The sequence below is a fragment of the Diadema setosum genome, chromosome 7 (assembly GCF_964275005.1).
Source record: "Diadema setosum chromosome 7, eeDiaSeto1, whole genome shotgun sequence".
Classification (NCBI taxonomy): domain Eukaryota; kingdom Metazoa; phylum Echinodermata; class Echinoidea; order Diadematoida; family Diadematidae; genus Diadema; species Diadema setosum.
In genome coordinates, this window is record NC_092691.1 from 22,698,898 (window position 1) to 22,721,193 (window position 22,296).

Here is a 22,296-nt window from a genome sequence, read left to right on the forward strand (position 1 = left end):
ACTGAAATAATTTGACAAACTTGCGCAAAGCAACGCCATGCCAAAACACTGGGAAACGTCTTCACAAGCTTATACAAGTTATGAAATAAAAGGTCAAAGAGAAGAAGAGGGATAGAAATGTAGCATAAGTATGAATAGAAATAAAGGCTCCTCCCTGTTTCCCCTTCAAAGTGATGGTAGTTTGAACGGATACACCTGTTAAAGTCACGATTGCCTACAGTAAAAGAAAGTTTGAGAAAACTCAAACAAATTAATACTGAATGTCAGTTAGACTTTCAACACTTTCTTGGGGATTTTAAATTAGGAATCCTGATTTCGCAGTGATGTAAACTGTGTAGAAAAGAAAAAAAATGAAATACGTTTCCTATAGATTAAATCCTCGCTCACATAGACGGTGTATATAGGTACAGTGTGTATAGTTCAGAGTCATATTTAGAATGCCATTTGAGAAATAATATAATTCCCCTAAAAGAAATAGGGTCTTGTTTGACATTTCTTCAAAGACAGCTAAAATAAAAGTGATTTACCTGAATCTTATGCTGTATTTTGTTTTGCTCAAATTATCCGATATGTGGCATTTTCAAGGCAGTCAGGAGAAGAAAAATTTGAAAATGCACATCTGCAATGACGTACACATTTTAGGCAAAAGAACAATAGGGAAAAAACAATGGAATTATAAGAAAGCATGTGATAACTTGTTATACTAACAGACATTATAGTGACATTGATTTGTTTTGTTTGTTTGTTTTAATTTTCACAGTCGTCTCTTTTTCGCGAGACGCTGCAACATTGACTTGTCAATGACTGTACATACTTTGATCACTAGATGGCGTACAACTGAAAACGAGATCAGCTGGCAAGCCGCTGCATTTTGTCCATCCATCTCGTTCATTCATTAGCAAGTGATCAACATCTCATTTACTTGCCACGGAAATCCTCCCCTCTCGACGTCACGGAGCAAGCATGGAAGATGACGAGACGGACAGCGGCTATGCCACTTCAGTCAACGAACACACGCGGGTAAGGTGCTCCTCTTGAAAGGATTATATCAGTTTTCCACCGAAAAATCCGTTCACTTGGGAATCATATGGTAATGTAAACGGAGGGTCGCTTGCATCGGCCCCATTCATTATTTTCGGTGTATTGTTTCGACGCAGCAATTATTTGCAGCGTTTCATATGTTTATTGACCCGTTACATGAACATGTCATTTATTTATATCATGCTCTTTTGTGGATAATAGCGGTATGGATTATGATGATTAATGCTAACGAGATTTGTATATATAGGTACTAAAGTACTTACATGTACTGGTATGTACAGACTTGCAACAGTCACAGACTCGTCGGTGTAAAAACTGTAAAGCGGTCAGATAGTTTAACCTCACCCTGCCTCCTACACACTGTATACTTACAACGTTAACTATACACAGCCCAGTCGCTGTACATGGTATGTCGCGACAGGGCTGTACGCGCGCGACCACCAACCACTAGGAGAGCGACGTAATCGTATCACGATAGCTTTGAATTTTGATACTTAACATCATTTTTGTCACCTCAAACTCATCGAGTATACTCTTCAATATTTACTCTACATCTGATGCTATCAGTATTCAAATGTACGCAATGAAACTTACCGAAATTGATCATCATATCCAGCATGTCCACACGGTACACAATCTTTCACGCCAGGCCTAACTATACACTTGAACACAGCACAGTCGCTGTACATGGTACGTCGACGTACCATGGAATTGCGCCAGAAAGTGTCATTTTATTTGTTCCACGGACTTATCGCAAGTGGTCTCCATGGACCCAGTGTGGCGAACTATTCTTCTGTAATAGAAACATGCATTTAACGTGAGTAAAGTATTCTGTTTAAAGGAGAAAAGTATACATTTTCCTAAGTTTTGTGGTTGTGTTGAGGTTCCTCACTTTGAGACTGCATGCCGCGCTCGTCAGACGCTGTTTTCGCATAGCGTAACAGTGTCTGGTCGGGCTATTACAACGTAGGCTCTAACTTAGGCGTACCCTTACTCTAAATCAGTAAATTATGCAACCATCAGCTATTCTAGACCGTCTAGGAGTAGAGCTGTAACCAGAATGTATTCCAGCTTAATTATGTATATCCTGTGCTGTGAATGACTAGGTAAAATGTCAATGATATATTTAAAAATGTTTTTCGATAACAAATACAGCATAGATGCATAACCCTGTTTGTTCAATTTGTGTTCAACCTGTATGTAGAGTAACATATAACAGATCACTCACCAATATTTGAACCAAGTCTGGCTACTAGAAGGGTCGATATCAGCTTCAACCTCCGACGTCGTCGCCCAATACAAAATAAACGTGTGAAGTGCATATTTTTAAACCCTTGGCCCTACACATACTGTAATGAAATACCCTAATCTTAACCGTATTAAAAAAAGCTCACAAAATTGCAAAAGTAGGCTAAACCCTAAACCTAATCCAGAAACCACATTTTGATTGTATACAAAAGTGCATTAGCCCTGACAAATATATCAAAATGATTTCACAAACATCACTTTGATAGTCGTAGTTTGGCAGCGGTATCCATAATCTTTACCATTTACATTTTACATCTTGTGTACATGTACGATTTTGCTCTGAGGTCACATAAAGACTTCACAGTATTTTGATAGCACAAACTCAATGTGGCCATCAGAAATACTAATATTAAGCATACAGTTTGCTTTACTACTTTAATTTGAAAGTAAAAAATAGTGATTTACACTTGGACTCTATTTTTTGTGACATGGGTAATCTATTTCAAAGTGAACTTACCCATCATTACTTGTAACAGATGTCTTTTTTTGTTGGGGGGGGGGAGGCAGGTCAACTTTCTTAAAGATAAAGTCTGGCTTGTTCTTAATTTTTTTGGTTGTGAGTGTGATTATATCCTCCCTTCCTAGAGGACTTCCTATAATGACTTGTTGAGAAATTACATGTACCTCAAAATGCTCTTCACTTTAATCGGTATGCATAATTTGTCATCTTACAAACTACATTTGCAGGCAGTCATTAATTTCCTTTTAAAGCCTACAGTTTTTTGTTCATTTTTAGAAATGAAAATTGGCATGAATTACTAAACATGTTGAAATATAATTATCATTATTTTTTGTTTAGGAAGGTGATCTGTATGAATTATGTACAACGTGTAATAACAATTGTGTTTTTACATATGTATCTGAATGTATTTTGATATCATAGAATCTGTCTATTATGGCTGGGTGGGGGTACACAGATCAAGTGTCTACAAGAGACATGCTAATACCATAACCATGATGTCTTTGACTTTTAGATGCATCTTTTTGGGGAATTGCTGTGGTCATGCATTGAAAATATTTCTCATGGCTTTATAGTACATTTGCTGAACTTGTTAGTGTTGTATGCCATTTTTAGATGCCATTTTGTTTTGTGTGTATCAATACCAGTACTTTTTAAAATATTATTTGACTAGCTAGGACCTGAGATTCAGAGCTTTGCAGAATCAGTTTTCTGTTTCTTGTTTCAACAGATGTTGGAGACAGAGAGAATGACCACCCATTCGGATATTACTGGCTCACCTTCAAGTAGACATTCCATAAAGAACCTTAGAAAGCCATCATCATTACAAGTGAAACTAGGTAAGCATGGAGAGGCTCCTCTCTAGATTTATGTCAGCCATGTCGTCGCATGCCAGTGTGAAATGTCAGTCATTGGATTGTGTACATAGATGTAGAGTTCCATAGTGTACATTGAACTGTATTTGTGATGGCATGTTACAGATACGGTGTAGAGGTGTTTTGAAAATAAAAGCAGATATAAAATAGATGGAAGCTGCATGTACAGTACATGTAATTGATTTTCCAGCACACGATAGAGTAAATCAGTCAGTCAGTGATGGTACATATTGTATACTAGCAACTTAAAAACAAACAAACAAACAAAAAGTTTGATTATAAGTTCCTTCAATGCATGGTTTGAAATAAAAGTTCATTAGAATTAGACACATACCCTAAATTCAAATGTAAATTTATGTGATATTGGGACACTGAGATTTACGGCAATAGTCTGTGGAAATCCAGTATTCTTGACTTACAATTCAGAATCTATGTTTCAAGTGTTAAACAATTAGAGCAATATTAGATGGGGTGTATCTTCTTCAAGCAGGTGTGTTGTTTTTTTTTTTCTGACCATGTCTAGTTTTCCTAAGTTTATATCTGTTGTCCCACAAGTTTATATGATTTCCAAAATGGTTTTTGACATGTTTATTTCTTTTTAAAAGCAAAGTCATCTTATAGGGAGCAGGTACTTGAGTCACGTAAGTGTCTTTTTTTCTTCCCCTTTGCGCACATATTCAAACTGACTTGTTATTAAGGATGGTCTATCAAAAACTTTTTTTTTCCTGAAATTTAGTTATCACAAATGCATGTTCTGGATTCAGTTATTTTTATCATTTTGGGATTTGTATTTTTATATCTGCATACTTACTATGTATCATTTATCTAATACCCTTATCATACCAGAAATACAAGTGTAGTTTGGTATAGATTGGGATTATCCTTTTCTTGTCATGAAGGAAGGTAAACTGCATGCACTTCTCACTTAATAGTGGTGGTTGTAGCTGTTATAACAGAAATGATACACAATATTCCCTTTGATGATACATAAGGTATTTCTGTGCATTATCTTTCTGAAAGGTTACTTGTAGAAATGTTAATTTTTTTTTTTTTGCTGGAGTCATGCAATATTTAAAGAGAAACTCCACACGAGCTGGCCTTTCATCATTAAAGTCAGGTCAAATGAGCAAAATATATAGTTAGTAAAAGAAAGCGCTATCAAAATCATTGAGAAAAGATACAAATGAAATTTTTACAGTTTTATAATTCTACACAAGCAGCTTGTACTTAATGAAATACTGATTCGATATCAATTATTGTAAATCATCATTGCATGTTAGATATCTTGATGATATCATCATCATATAACTTTCCATCCCTTTTTCTTTTTATCAAATCCATAATTTAGCACCCATACATGTTGTACTGTACCTACCACTTTCAAAAGACTTCAATTCTATACCATAGTATCTCTTAGATAGATTCATGCAAGTGGTGCAATGTCTATTGATATTTTTTTTTTTCAAATAAGTTTCAAGAAAGGAAATTTGGCGAAACGTTCAATAATGTGTTAGTGTCTCCTTGACAACAGCTTTCATTCGCAAAGCTTCAATCCACCTGGTGGCGAGTCTTTCATATGAAGCATGCCATCTGAAAACATATCAGTTTTGACTCCAAATGCATACAGTGCAATTAGCCCTCATGCAATTCTGTTTCACTTCGGCCTGTGGCCCCCGTGAAATAAAACTACACCTTGGCCTATTATGCCTTTCTGGTCATGCATATATTCTAGTGGTACAGGGAGCATTTCAGATCATGTACTATTTATATAATGTAGTTAATTAATAGGAATACCAAATCTTTCAGCAGTGAGGGAGTAATGTGATAAGGGTAGGTTTACACTCATAATCCATCACTGCATCTATTTCTAGACCTTTGTAGAATGGTACAACATCTATTTCAGTGTCGTAATTAGGTCAACGTGATTAGAATAAATAGTATCATGAGAGGTATTTGACATTTCTTGGAAGGTGCTATTTGTCACTTCCAGACAAGACCTGCCCCTCCCTCCCCCACACACCGACCTACATACATAACAAACATTCAACCAAACAGATAAGAAATCAATTGACAGTTATAACTACATTTCTTGGGCTTTCTGCAGAAGGAATTACAGAATGAAGAAGACAGTGGTGTATACTATTTAAACCTCTAGGTGTCATCCACTCTGGAACATGTGCTCCCCATACATCATACAACGGTGGTCCTGTTTGATATAGGGTGATCACTGTTTTTACTAATTGGTTATATTGGATTGTATTGAGGATCCAGTCAGTATGTGTGATTATCATGTTTACATCTGTTTTTTGTTTGTTAATAATTTACAACTAATCCTTTCAAAAATGACTGCATGTTCACCGCTAGAATACATTTGAAATACTCATTTTAAATGCATGTGCCTGCTTCTTGAAAACTCATCACATGGCCCAATATAAAGAAAACATTTAGATAACTAGAATTCCATGTGTTTTCGGACAATAATATTTGTGGCAATTTACCCTTCAAATATGTCAGTCATAAATGGAGGGAGTGTGTACAAATGTACTTTTTATGTGAAAAAGATTCACAATGTACATAATTCTTTTCTGTGTTATTGTTACATCACATATACGCAGATTGTACACATACTGTTGTAGCCCTCTAATTTGGCAATGTTAGCAAATTGATGTACTAAAAACTTGGAAAATTTGTAACTTTTAAAGGAATTGTCAGATTTTCCTCAGTTCTAACTCTGCATTGTTTTGGGGTAGATTTCCCTCATTTTAATACGTACAAAGTTGACACTAAGTTCATGCAACTTGTGTAACTTGTGAGATAATTTAGTTGATTGAAAAATAAACATTATTGAATTCCTTCTTGTTAGCATGCTTCTGAAATTGTACCTTTTTCATTATCATTATTATGATTTCTAATATGATTGTTAACAGTTGTGATTAACCATCTGTATAACTCATTGCCACTGTCATTAACAGTATCATTCATCACCTAACAATAATATAAGAACTTTTCTAATGTAGATGTCATCTATTTCGAAACAATGCAAAGTTTACAATTTAAGCAAGTTACATGGTAAGCATGCCTACTTTGTGTATTACAATGCCATTACACTATTAAAGAGTGGATGTAATAATACCTAGTAGAAATACCGTGCATTGTACTCATCAAGACAGCTGAGATGCTTTAAAAATAGAGAGGTTGTAATCTGATATCACATTAGAAAATAGTGTTTGAAAGCATAGAAAACAAACAATCAAAATAAACATGTCATTGGAGCTGTACATACAATATGTTTGCACATGACCCATATTATTTTCATGGATTTTCAGCTTATGAATGGGCAGCCATGCTTTGGCATTAAAAAAAAAAAAGGTTCAAAGTCTTACCTGTTATCACATACCCAGTAAAGATGTGTATTTTTAAACATGAAGGAGAGGATTGGATAAAGCAATCTGTATCTGTAGGAATGTTTAATTTGTGACTTTAACATCCCTTTGTATTGATACCGAAACTGGATGTGATAAAAATTGAATCTGATAGGAAATACCATATGTCAAGCAGTCAGAGTTTATATTTTGATACTAGCTAAGCATCAGCTGTTTGGGCATATTTGTACTGTAAGTAGTATTACTGGAGGTGTGCAGAAGATTGAAACAGAAATGCATATTCTTAGGCTGAGAAAAGTAATTATAGTGCAATACATTCATTGTACCCTTCTTTTCCCATTTAACCCATCTTGTCTGGACAGAGTTCTTAAAAATGATCAATTCTTTGCATACAATAAAGCATTGTTGCTTTTGTCTTTTTTTTTCTATTTTCTTTTTGTCTTGAAATCATACAGCGGATGTAAAGATTTCAAAATATGATGAATATCAATGAGTGCAAGCAAAGGCAGTGCGCTTATACCACTCAGTAGAACAGGGGTACATTGTGGTTCTGCCTGAAAAGAAAAAAAATGAAGAAAAAGTGCTCACTCGACTGAGCTATCTCATGCTCAGTGCATTCCATTTTGTAATGACATATTTACCTGAATAGGGAAATTGTGAATTTCTTTGGAACGGAAATTTTAAATAGTATACGCCCATCAGGGAATGTTAGTAATATGGTTTGTAATTAATATTGAAAGTGCAATATGCTGTCTGGAGACTTTCCAAGGGAATACACTTGTATGTAGGGTGCTTGCAGTATGAATATTAAGTCAGTCTGGCACAAGGCCAGCTGATAGGGCAGCAATTCTGCATGATCAGAAGAAATGAGAGGGAAGCAGTAAGTTTCAAAGTTGATGGAACTTGGCTGGCGCTGCCACGATATGTCAGCACTGCATCTTCCATGGCAGCCGTCTTTGGCTTGAAATCCACAAATATTTGCAAGCTGTCTGTTGCACTCTCCAGAATTAAGAGTGAAGATGGAATAAAGCTGTAGATATTGGAAATATTTTCATCATTGCTTTTTAGCTAGCAAATATACACTGTATCTCTCCTGATGAAAAGACCGTACAGTATTCATACATCAAATTCTTGAACTGATATTTGCAGCTGTCTCCATTTACTTACAGTATTTCAATTCTTGCATGGGTCATTTTTCCATTCATCTTGATAAGATGGATTTTAATTAGAGCATAGCTTACACTGAGAAAGATAAAGGAGGACCAGAGACAATGTGTTGTTTGAAAGTCATTTGATCAGAGACTCTTCACTCAGATGACATGAGCTACATAATGTACTATATGGTACGCCATATATGTAGCGAGTCTAAGTTTTGCAAATCGGGACTTCCCGACAGTTTCGCGAGTGGTTAGATTCACGATTGTGGAGCTCAACACTGAATGGAGAAATGTATGTGTGCACGCCACGTTCATGTCGGGATCAGAGTCGATATTTTCACATGTTTTGAACTTCGCAAAGAGCGTGCGACTCGTGAAATTTGCGAAAATAAAAAACCTCGTGAAATATTCGGCATACACAGTATAGAAGGTAGTGCAATAAGATTACCAGTTGTAAAAACCCTTTAAGCTTTAAAAATATATGTGTGCATGAGTTTGTTTCATGTTGGTTTTTCGCTTTGTGCTAAAAAATGGATAGAAATGCACTCAGGTAATACATACTTGGATCTCTGAAATCTGTTACGGTTTAATGTAAATGCACATTAACAGGAAAACTTCGTACATGTGGAATCAAATATTATCCGTAAATCCTATGATAATGCACTCATCAAATTGTCAAAAAGCATGTGACAATGAAAATTATTATGTAGAGGAAACCTTTTACTTTAAAACAAGGAATGTTCGCATGCATTTTAATTTTGCCAATTTTGCGAGAGCCAAGATTCGAGAAATTAAAATGTGTGCGAAAGTTCTTTTCCACACTATATATTAAGCATTAAGTGTCAGAGGCAACTTGCGAAACTTTCGTGCCACAAAAAAGGCCGTCGGCTCCAATTCGCGAAAATTTCATGCCGCGAAAATATCTTGTTTTACAGTATTCCTATTTCCAAACTTTAGCCAGTGTTCTAGAATTCAGAAGTTTAAGGCATACTCTTCTTGCGGTCATGTAGTGACTTGCTTGGGAGGTCACTGTTGCTTCAGCCAATGTTTGTGCATAATGCATGTGCATGGCATATATTTTGCAGTTCCATGACATTTGCTCAGACTGCAACAATTGCTCTCATGCAATATCTGCACTCTAAGCCAAACGTAAATTCTACCCACAAACAATACATAACCCTAACCCCAGAGACTCCAACTCTCCCGTTTTCGACGGGAGATCTCCCGCCGAAAGCCCATTTTTGCGAAATCTCCCGTTCTCCCGCTTGAGATTTGATCTCTCCCGCCCTGCCTCTGTGTCTCCCGGTGGAAAGGATTTCTTACTTATTGCTATCGTATGTTGAAAAAATAAGCCTTAGATAGCACCAGAGAACATCTAGAACCCTAGGAACTTCGCGCTTCGCACACATCAACTTTGGAGTCTCCCGTTTGCTAGGGGTTTCGGGCGGGAGAATCTCCAGATCAGAAGGTGCTTGGGGTTGGAGTCTCTGTAACCCTAATCCATATACTCACATCAAACTATAAACCTTTAACACCCTATCATGGCCCTAACCCTAACCCGCAGTTCTTTGAGAAAATAACTCTGGAGCAGGAGCAAATGTTGTGTCACTATATTTTGCAAGCATGATATTTCTTGAATCTGGACTTGTGAGTCAATTTTGCAAGTGTATGAATTCATGACCAAGAATCACAGTGAGATATTGAGAAATAAGGTTTATCTCTTTTCAAAAGAAAACTTAAGATTTTTTTTTTCTGCTTGAAGAGGATAATTGTGCAGTGCATTTGTGTTACATGTTCGTAAGGCAATATTTTGGCAAGTTATTAATTTCACAAATTACTCTCATGTACACTGTACATCAGACAACTCATAAAATTTGCATGAGAAGGGAAAACACTGCAAGATATACATGTAATACTGTAGGTGGTACACAGGATTTGTTAAAAGCATGGTTCACATACTGTATGACACCCAAATCCCATAGTGTATCAGAGCATATAAAACAGTGTAGGCAGCCTACATATGAATTATGTAGGTGATAATGCTTGGTAGCATGGCAGCCACTATTTGTACAGAGAAACTCCTTTGTGACATGCTCACTTATACCAGGGTACCACTTTTAACGAGACAAATTTGGCGGACCTGATTTTTCATTAGTGTATAAAAGTTATAGCTAGTCTGTAGTTTATATAGTTTACAACAAGGTATGGGTTATAATGGGGTAAAATGGGCAATATCAGCTACCTTGTTATAACAGGGTTTCCCTGTACATTTGTAATGATATCAGTGTACATGTAATGACTTCTCACATTTATTGTGATGGACTGACTTGTAAAGTTCAGAAGTGCAGTGTGTTTTACTTAGCATATGTTTCAAATGAAATTAATTCTACTAGTGATGTTTCTATGCTGTCTGCCAAATTCCAAAATGTCAAAATCCAAACGAAACATATAATAACAAATTGGAAATATGATTTTTATATTAAAACTGCTCTGTTAACATACTGTTTTGCTATACAATATCTGGTGGTATCTTTAGCAGTGACAGAAATAAAAGGCACAATTTGCTGTATTTCATTTAAAGAACTGAGTAAAGAAAAAAAAAACATATGAAGGTTATTCGTTTGCTTTATAGGTTGTTTTGTTTTCACTAAAATATTAACCAAAATTTAATGGCACATAATTGGATTGTAATCAGCAGAACATACATAGTGCTGTCAATGTGTGTGATCTTCCAACCTTGTGCGATAGAAAAGAGTGTTAGTCACAGGTTCTGCCTCTGCAGTAATTGCAACCTGTAGCCACATTGTTTAAGTTCTCTTGTTATCTACATGTACAGTCAGTGGAGATTTCATGTAGGCGGCAGTAGTGCATGAAATACATTTGACATTTCCAGCAATTTCATCTGATACTGTAACTGCTACGCATTGATTCACATGCCATTGCACTTCACACTTCTCTATTTCTGAAACCTGATTAAGAATGGTATCAGTATTTTTTGAGGGGGTGGGGGAGTAGCATTAGGGTAGATATGGTGTTTGCTCTGATATTTCTGAGGATTTTTTAACGTTTTAGCAGCTTTACGATCGCGGACTGGAAGACTTAAAATGCCAAGGCCAAAGTTCTACCATTTCTAGTCCACAAAGTCACCTAAAAGCATATTTGCATTAGAAGCATCAACTGACTCCAGCTATGAATACCCAGTACAAGTTGTACCTACATGTACATTGTACATATGTACTTGATTTTGAATCATGGATGTCACAATAGTAGGCGAAGTACTGTAGCTCTCCAGGAGTGATCATGGTACAGTATCTGTCTGTTAAGGAAACTTAGATCCTATCTCACTGCTGATGAAACAGAGTTCAGGGCTTTCATTGTTGGTAACTTTGTGACTAAATGGAGCCCTGAAAGTCTGCATGTGATATAAAATGCACCTGTTGGGACTTGCGTTTGATATCATGTTACAGTAGCATTCAAATGCAAAGTTTCAGGCATCACTAATATTGTATAAAGGGTATCATTATCATTCTTATCAACCCCCCCCCCCCAACTGCATAAAAATAATGAAGAAGATGTGTGTTATATAACAAGCTTTATGAGTTTATCATCATTTGCTGTTTTTTAAGAGAAAAATTTGTACAATAAAATTGTATGACAAGGTGTGATAATATGGGTATTTCAGATTATGATGACCAGGGGCCCGTTTCATAAAACTTGTCATCAGTGACAAGTTGTCATAGATGTGACAAGCTACTGAAATTCTTGCATCTGATTGGCTGAGAGCAAATTTGTCATAGAAATGTGGCAGTTGTCATTCATACTAATTACATATTACTAATATATTACTATTAAATTGAAGTTATGTAAATAATATTTGTATCAGTGCACCTCATGGATTATCATTTCCATGATATGACAATATAGTACATCTCCTTTGGCTATATTTGAAAATATGCATTGTATAACAAGCTGGTTGGCACAAATGTATGTCTGAAGCAAAAAAAAAAAAAAAATCCAATTGTAAACTGCTGTGCACTCCTCAAGATTTTCTGGTTGTCAGTCGAGCTTTTGTAATAATCTCTCGTTGAAAATGGTGCTGTACAGCTTTTCTTAGGTTATCTTTAGTGTGAATATTCTCCAGATTTAAGAGTGACGAGAAGGCAAGGTGGAGTTGAAGTGAATGTGGAATGGTATATCACCTGTCGGTTAAAAAAAAAAAAAAAAAAATGTGTCTGCTTTCAAGAGCTAATGTCTAGTCTAAGTGAACTATGTGTGATATTATCTTTCTTGTGTGAAATGACCCTTCACAATCAAAGGAGGTCGGGAACGTTGACAACTGTGAAAACGCGTCGACTCCTTATTTGCCTCTGCATCTGGTATTGTGCGGCAGCAGAGCAGATGATTCATTTTGGTATAACCATATGTTGCTATGGCAACACTGAGTGATCAATTCATCTCCATGTTCATCAGCATATGTTTTACTCACTGAGTGCTGATTACGCAGACACCGTCCCCAGTAATATGTGCTATCGGTTTAATATCTCATAATTTTGTTGAATAGCAAGACAGGAAAAGCAATATGGATGCGAGGGTGGATTCCAATAGGCTTGTTATCAGCCTTATGAAACTGATAGCTGTTTTTCTACACATAAGGGGCAATAGCGGCACTGCCTTGTAGTGTATACATTGTACAGAGCTCCATGGTCTTTTATGTTCAAACTCAAGCAGCTGCTTCACATATAATAGAACATTTGAATTCTTTGCTAACACAAGTAGCTGGCCCAGTACATGTTGCAGAAATTTGTTGATGGCAAATTCAAACTAAACAAAGCTGAGATTGCAGATTACATTGTTCATATTTATTCATTATAATCACTTTAATCATGATTAAAGAGAAGCCACTACCAACATTGGTAGTAATGGAAGTGATGCTGAAGTACAATGTACTAGTAGTGATCACCAGAACAATGATGGTGATCATTCAAATTCATGAAATTCTTCCGTCAAGATGTTTTCATTGCAACTGATTGACAATTTGCCCTACATCGACGTAACTAAGCACTGAATTGATCAGTGTTTTAGTAGTAGCCATGATAAAAAATCATGGACGTACATGCTCGAGCAGGATTCGAACCTATGACCTCTATGATAATGTTGATAATATTAAGAAACAGGACAAGGGGTGAAAAAAAAAAGGAGAGGAATGATAATGATGTGATGATAATCATAATATTGAGGTGCATTTGTTTTATACTGATCTTCTTTGAAATCAGATCATCCTATCAATATCAATCAGAATCCTTATTACAATAATTGACTACAGTATGAAGTATGAAGAATTGCTCTGAAATATTTATCCATCGACTGAAAATGCAAAGGCTAGTATTTCGTTCATAGTTTCAATCTGTCAGTTTCATACCTATTTTTGACGTTATCACAAAGTGAGTATCTATCATGAGCTTACTTGTCTTGAATGATTTGCTTTACCCATTCTGCACCAGTGAGTCAAATGTGCACATATTTTACGCCCTGATCCATAGACAGGAAATAGTTGGCATACTAAGGCCAGAATTCACGAAGGTGGTACACTTAGTTTATTATGGGGCGCCAAGTGTCGCATGGCCTATTTCGTTATATTTTGTTTGTTTGTTTGTTCATTTTCCATCTGACAAGATGGCTGGATAGCCCATATTCAGCTACGTTAAGCTGGTCTTCCATGGGGTCCAGTTGGATGTGAGGTGGGACCACTTCACCTGGTTAACACCCTGCTCTTTGCGATGAATGAATGAAGCGGGATCTTTTACGTGCATGAGTTGTTGCTCTCTCATACACGGGACCTCCATTTTATGTCCTATCCGAGGGACAAATATATAGAAATCATTCATTTCGTCAAATGTTCATTTCATTACAAAATGTAACATTTCGTAACGAAGTGATAATTTCATTAACAAAATGGTCATTTCGTTGACGAAATAACTGATTTCGTAACGAAATAGGCCATGCGACGCTTGGTGCCCCATAAAAAACTATGGTCTTTGTCCATGGTTTAAACCATGGTTTCAATTGTACCACCTTTGTGAATTTGGGCCATAGGGTTAATGGGAAATGAAACCACATACGTGCATCGAGTACATGCAGCAATAAAGCCCATTCCATATGGGAACCTGGTGGCCTGTGTATTAAGTCTATGAGGATGTCAGAATTCAGTATGGAATCGGATAGTAGAACACATCAGTGAAAGTTTGAGTTAAATTTGACTATTCATTCAAAAGTGATGAATTTTAAAGTTTCGGTGCCCCCGTCACTGGATCGGAAGACTAACTACATTTTGTGACATCATTTATGGAAAATGATATAGAAAATACAATAAAGAAAATTCAACATATTTTCACTTTTCTAGCATAAAAATAACATTACCCTTCACATACGTCAGCAACAAGATGAGGAAATAAGAGAATGAAATAAATGAAATTTTGTGGATTTTTAAATATTTCCTTGTTGTCCAAAATGACATCGTGAAGTGTAGCCATCTCCTAATCCAGTGATGACTGAAAGTTTGTCCTTTGTGTCTATTAAAAATAACCTACTTTGTTTTCAAGACAGGTTCCCCCCCCCCCCACACACACACACACTTTTAACACATAAAGAGAAATTCCACCCACGATTCTTCAGACTACTCTGGAGATCTTCTTTCGTAGCATTTTCTACAAATATTTAATGGGAGAAGGGTGGGAATGCACAGGGACCAAAGTGATTAAAATGGTTGTAGTCAGATGGTAATTGTGAAACGCATTAATGGAAGGTATCAATGGGTTTAGAGTGGACTTGCAATTTCAAATGACTGCCATTTTGTAATAAAATAATCTCTTAATGAGCAAGCAGACTGAGGGAAAAGAGTATACTGTATTTGACAGATGTAATGGTATTAATTTCATTTACGATACTGTATATGCACACATGCACAAAATACAAGCTATCGAGTAAATTGATCAGGAGAAGATGAAACTAATGCAAGTAGTAACAGCAATAGGAATTTTTATTGCAGGCTTTTAATGGAAGTTCTGACGATGATCAGAAAAACAAAAACCTCTTCTTTTCAAGGGGGATGACTTTATTCTGCTGGGTTTCTGGTATACGTGTATGTACGCTTCATCTGTGTCAAAGAAACTAGTCATTTCATTGGAATTTGTTTTTAGTGGCTGCATAATGACACTGTGAAACAAGCTCACTTTACGCACCAGGATATCTTTGGAGAAATCTTTGGAGAAAAAAAGTTACACCCATAGTACATGAATATTGGCAATTGACATTGGCAATTATGAGTGTGCTTGTTGTTTGACAGGTACAACTGTATTTCACATTTTTGTCATTTTCTTATAAAAGTTGTTAAAATTCAACTTCAGTATATTCTAAGCTTTCTCAAATGGTGACTTAGTTATTAGTCAGTAAAAATCAATCTTTGCTCTGTATATTTCACAGTTTTCATAAAACATCACATGTAAATCGTGATAACAAATATAAATACTGAGACATCTTTTTGTGCATGTTGTTAATAACATGGTTGGATATCCTGTCTAGCCAGGCAGGGTGCTGTGTTGCTTACTATTATGGCAAGAAGATAAAGGGGAGGGTATGCTATATGAATGCATCAGCATTTTCCTCATGATTACACATGCTTGTATGAGTAGAGTTTTGAGGATGAAACCCTTCTTGAATTATTTTCATATGTTCAGGTGGTGCGGTCATATTTCATTCTTATTGTTTCTTTGTTTTGTTTTGTTTTGTTTTTTGCTCTGTTGTGCTTTCAATACTTTGCAACTGTTTGTAAACATGCATCAATGATAACTATGAAAGTGGTAAAAAGTGGAGATTGTTTACCTCGTCCTCGATGGAGATACCATTAAAGAGATAGAGATGCATCTACAGAGAGATGGCAGCATCCGCCCACCTTCCCACAGAACTGTGATCATATCACATTCTGGTGGTTGACGTCATTCCCCTCTGTGACGCGGTCACCACGCCGCCCGCTGGGTGCCGGGTGCCGGGGCGAGGTGCGTGTGCCGGCGATACATCGTCTGCTCCACCTCCCTCTGAGCATTCAATTACATCTGCCATTACCGGGGTCTAACGCGAGACTCGGCAAACATTTCTATCCAGCTTTGCCCCCGCACTCTTATACCATCGAGTTTATAGACAAAAACAAGAAAAGGAAAAAAAAAGAGGGAAAGAAGGAGTGAGAACATGAATGCATTTATAAAAAGTCTGGCTACAAACATATTAAAAATGCCAATGACATTCTGGACCATAAAATCTATCGCCTGTAGGAATACTCGGGGGAAACTTTATGCTCGAAGCATTTTATTGTCCTAAAGAAGAAAATATGTTCATGTATTATAGTGAAAAACAGATGGTTGGTGATTGTGTTATGCTGAGAGGTGATTTTGGCACTTTGAAAGATGAATTGTATAGTTGTCTTTTGTTTTCTAGAAATGATATGATGTTCCCATCGAGAAAGCATCAGTGACAAGGCTCTCAGTAATCATGTTTGCTTGGGATTGGTGCATTCCGAAGCTGGGTGGGCAGTGTTGGACCGCAGCGTTCGGCTTCTTGTTTGTCGACGGATCAAATTGCTCGCACAGAATGTGAGAAAACATCCGGACTCAAATTTCTATGCACAAGAGGAGTAGAGAGCGGGGAATGTTCAAGACGCTATGTTCTTCCAGTGGTAAAACTCCTCTTACTCCGTACGCTTCTTTATCACATCACTAAATTTATGATTTGCTTGTTTATACGGGGTCTTTTTTACGGCTGGAAAGTGAGAGATTGAACACAGTGTATCAATACTACTGTAAAAGTGGATATTTTCGCGCGACTAATTTTTCGCGCTAGGCCGGGTCAGAAGAGTTTCGCGTGTTTTTAATTCCGCGGAATCAAGACATCAAGCACAGGAACGTATGGCAAGCAAAAATATTAGCGTGTTTTTATTTTCGCGCTAGTTTCTGGTTGCGCGAAATGTGCGAAAATTTCAACACCGCGAAAATTTCCACTTTTACAGTATCCTTGTTACAAAGCAGCAAAGGTTTGCAACTGCAGCTCATCAAAATGTGACAGTTTTAAACACATTCCTTTCAATTTGGAATAGCAGACATACACAGACACATTAATTAGTTGATTCACATCAGTAGCAATCATGTGAATCAATTGAATTCAAATCTGTGCAGATTTGCAGGACAGTAACAAAATTTGCGTATCTTACAAAATAAGGGTTCCAATTTCTTTGATTTACTGAAATCCCTGATCTCAAAGTGATTTTGTCGAAGGGCCATCATGTTTTGTGTGCTGGCTGTGGAAGAGAGTTTTTCTTTTCTTTATGGAAGTGCTGGTCAAATACCAAATAAAGGTACAGTCATCCATCGGCATACTCCTTTATCCCCTTGTAAATTTCGATTTTAGGAGCCCATGTGCTCATATATGCAATACTTTGTAGACACTGGCGAAATTTACAGTGCAAGCATGCATGGTGTTGTCACACCTTTGGAGCATTGTAATATACGTACACGGCCATGGTTAGACCTGGGGTATAAATACATTCCACCTTGGCTTTTCAACTAGGCATACAGAGAAGGAGAAAGAGAGACCATGACAAATTATGCGATCGGCAGAGATAATTACCAATTGCCAACAAACTGCCTGCATGATTTGTTGCTAGGATACCTGTCGACGTGCCAACATGTGCACCTTCAAACCCGTGCCACAAACTTCCAATCTGCAAGATGTTGAGGTTTTGAGATACTGCCAATATTTACAGTAAAATGGCGAGCCATTCCTAAAGATGACTTTCATAAACAGAATGAAAACAAACAGAACATTACAAGTTTCATTAAACATTCACAATCGTTGTCCCGCTATTTCTGTCCGTGTGAATGCTTGCAAAACATCTCGAGATATGGATCGCGATCTGTAAGATGAAATCATATTCTCATATAAGAAGCATATCTATTTGCAAGTGTTCTATACTACGTACTGTCAAAGAAATTAGAATAGATGAATTTGATCCATTATCTCATGTGCAGTTTTTGAATTTTCACAACTTTTGATGTTGGGACATATTGTCACAAATACCTCTTAACATTGAATGTTGTGAACTTGTGGAGATCAGGAGGTACAACATGCAATTCAAGAATGAGCACCGAGTTGGATAGTACTGTATGATCAATACATTCCTAAACTAAAATGTGAAGAGGAAAATATTTTTGTGAATTTTAGTAGACCAACTGAGAAAGTAACATTTGGTATGAAAAAGAAAAAAAAAACAACTTGTGAGCCCCCTCCATTGCCATGTTTCTTTTCAACTGTAAAAGTGCTTTTGTCATGTACATTGTAAATGTAATATCATTCATTTTGCACTTGACAAGATTAAAATCCTGATCGTAATTTTAATTAAATGTTGACTTCCTCTGCCTAGAATATATTCCTGCACAATGTGTGCTGACTGCGATGTATATGTTAGCAGACGTAGAGAAAACATACTATTTTTGGCCTTTCTTTTACATATTATGAAGTGGGGGATATTTCATCCATCTAATGAATGAGATGTTCTCAGCAAAAGACGTCATAGTCACATTACCAAATCCTCTTTTGAAATTGTTTGCAGGATGTCATGTTGATGGATAGAAATGACAGCTGGTATGTTTTATTTTGGCTGGGTTTGGATACATATGATTTACCCAATATTTTCTGTGATACGAATTATGTTTCACAGTCTCTCAAGGCTTTGCTCTCCAAAATAAACACACAAGCCACCGTCACACTGGCAAAATATCACAAAGTTTAACCCTGAGAAGGAGTAGTCTTTGAGAAGTCTTCGCAAAGTTTGCTCGTCCATCCACACTGGCAGCCAAAATTCTAGATGTTTCAGTTTTCGAAGTTAGGGTCACTGGTGCACATGCACAACAAAGAAGAAAGTGCTCGCAGTGGGACAGCTGGTGATTGTGACATAACAGTGCACACATGTACATCCTAATGAGGCACCACCCGCACATCATTGATTGATGCTGCAAACAGGTGATGGACTGGTCATGTGACAAACTTCGCGAAGTTTCAGTGGCGAGGATTCAAATTTCTGTAGGTTAGGGGGAAGTTTTGCAAGAAGTTTTCGGGAAGTTTTTGATCACACTGGCAAAACTTCGAGATCTTAAATTTTATGTTCTTAAACTTCACAAACTTTTGCTGGTGTGACTGTGGCTAATGTGAAAGAGAAAGAGAGAGAAAGAGAGAGAGAGAGAGAGAAGTGGAAGGGGCAAAGAGAAGTTAAAAGGAGAGAAAAAAAGTCATTACCTAGCTAGCCCAGGCAGATGTAATTAATCAAATCTCGGAACCTTCACAACACATGAAATTTCAGACGACGCAAATATAGACAAACCAGTCATCTTGTTAGACCGTTGATGTACTTACTCACTTTCAGACTCGCTCACCCCACAAGTTCTTGAGTCACGTTAATTTGTGCAGCAGGAAGCCGCTAACGCGTCGAGCTCGGGCTTTACACATTCACAATATGATACATCTCTCTGCCTCTTTGTCTTGCACAGTGTTTGCAGACTGTTTACTCCATAGGTGGGACTAGCTAAAAGTCTTTCTTATATCTGTACCAAATTTGTGTGTAGAAAATTAGAAAGTTGTGTCGAGATTTGATATCTTGAGAGTATTATTCCTGGAGTTATGGAGGGAGAAGTAAGGCAGTATGCCATCAAATCACGTAAGTACATCCGTGAAAAGATCTTCAGGTGTGCATTTCATGAACATGAATCAGGATTCTCCGAATTTCCACACAGAACACTAGAATTGCTTTATCACTTATGCCATTTGCATGTACATTAATGTACCTTTCTATCAAGTCAGTGTAACTACTGTATGTGCAACATCATTCCATGTTAAAAGAGAGTGTGTTTAGAGATGCTGTTATTCAGATAGATTTCGTGTATGAATTATGAGTAATGGGTTTATCGAAATTGAGGTCAGCGTGTCACACGACTGTCCATAGTGCAAGTTCATTCTCATTTCATGTCAGTTCGCTCTGGGTTTCTTTTCTTTTTTCCTGGTTTAAAAAAAAAGATATTTGACTGCTTTTAGGTTTTTACAATCTGTAAAGGGCATGAAAAGATTTTCCATCAGTATTATGCTGTGTGGGGAATTTTGTGTGTCCTTTGAGCACTCAGACAGAGTGGTAAGGGGCATTATGAATACCCCTATTATTGTTATTTATCATATTAATATTATTATTATAAATATTATTATTGTCATTATTATTATTATTATTATTATTATTATTATTATTATTATTATTATTATTATTATTATTATTATTATTATTATTATTATCATCGTCATCATTATCATTATTATTATCATCATCATTATCATTGCTATTATTATTGTCATCATCATCATCATTACATCATTAAATTGTCAGTACTTACAGAGAGAAGTGATGATACATTGGCTTGCCAAAAATTGTGTTGTGAGGAGCTTATCATTTAAACTAGTAGGAATATACTTCATGAAGACATGACTTATACAGTGTATGTATTACTTCAAGGCTGAAATTCAAAAATCTGTTCAACGAAAGAATGTGCATTATTTAAAAGTACGCATGTAGATCATCTGAATTGTCATACAATATTTACATCCTCATGGCTGTAGATTTTTTACTCACGTTTGCGGACAGAAAGGGACCCGTCTGAAGCTATAAAGCCTTTCACGTACATGTACATGTATGTCGGCTGCCTGTATGGATAGCAGCTCGTGAGTATCGTGTGCATGGGGGCAGTTGATAACCATGCTCACCAGCTATCCATATCTCCATGGCGACGTGAGTCACATATTTAGTGATGATCAACAATATTTGCCACCCAATAACGGTGTGATTGTAACATAGTGAGTTGGAACAGTAAAGAGAGACCGTCTCTTCTGTATCTACACCATACATTGTACTTTTAGCAATTCCACAGTAGTCTCCCTGGACAGAGAAATATATGACATGAGTTCAGATGCAGAAATAAATTCGAGTTTGTATCAATTGAGATATATGAGAATAAAGCTACTGTAAAGTGAAAAAAATAGAATATTTACAATAATCTTAATGATATCTTCAAATATATTCTTTGTTAATGTTACGTAATGAGAGCAGTATCATATTTATTAAAATAGAAGATTTTTTTTTTCTGTTTTGATGATGACCTAACTTTGAAAATGATGTTTATTGTTGTTTGCATTCAAATTCTTCATGTTTCTTCATGTCCTTGCAAAAGAATGTGTCAATAAGAAACCATGGAAAAACATTGTGCTGATATTCAGTGTAATTAAGCATGTCATGAAGTTTGACCAGAAAGATGTGACTAATGGAGCGTGTCTACAGTCTGTTCAGGACTAAAAACCTAGACTTGTGCTGTAATGTAGGATAACTACTGTACATATTAGGTGTGGATCACCACCCTGCTTGATTTCAGTTTGAATCACCAGTTTCTGTTTGGTCAGAGTTGAGGTTTTGGAATGATTGAATATTGGATGCATGGAGACTGATCTGAAGTACACAAGACTCTCGAGTCATGAGATATGGAGAAAGACACCCAAGATCGTGATTTTGACTTTTCTATACCCTCCTCTATCTTCAATAGATGTTTCATTGTGAATACACCTGTCACACCTGTACTCGTACTGATGCAATCTTTTGTTGTAGAGTTGTAGATATCATCAGAATGCCCAGTCCTTTCTGTCCCTGACACCCATGCCTGACATATCATAAACGCTTTTTGTCTATTCAATGCGATGTAGATGGGAGGACCGTATGTTGTTTGGTAGAACTCTTTCAGAGCTTGAGTGTAATTCACCGCCCCTGTGAATGCTGTATTCTTTGATACAACGTGGCATACTGTATGAGGAGAATGGTTCTACTCCGCACAGTTTGATATAGTAAGGAAAGCTGTATCTTGTTGTCTGGTTGAATTCTATAGCTCAAATTCACAGCTCCATGACATTTGCTCCTGCAACAATTGCTCATCTGAAATATCTGCACG

General features: G+C 36.7%; 1 protein-coding gene across 1 annotated transcript in view; it reads left to right on the top strand.

Moving 5' to 3' along the window:
• The first annotated feature begins 963 nt into the window (after positions 1-963).
• LOC140230941 (protein FAM219A-like) overlaps positions 964-22,296 on the top strand; it is a 115,707-nt gene continuing 94,374 nt past the window's right edge. The window contains exons 1-3 of the mRNA XM_072311082.1: positions 964-1,020; positions 3,540-3,648; positions 4,290-4,325. Of these exons, the coding sequence (XP_072167183.1) occupies positions 964-1,020; positions 3,540-3,648; positions 4,290-4,325 (202 nt within the window). The remainder of the gene's footprint in view (positions 1,021-3,539; positions 3,649-4,289; positions 4,326-22,296) is intronic.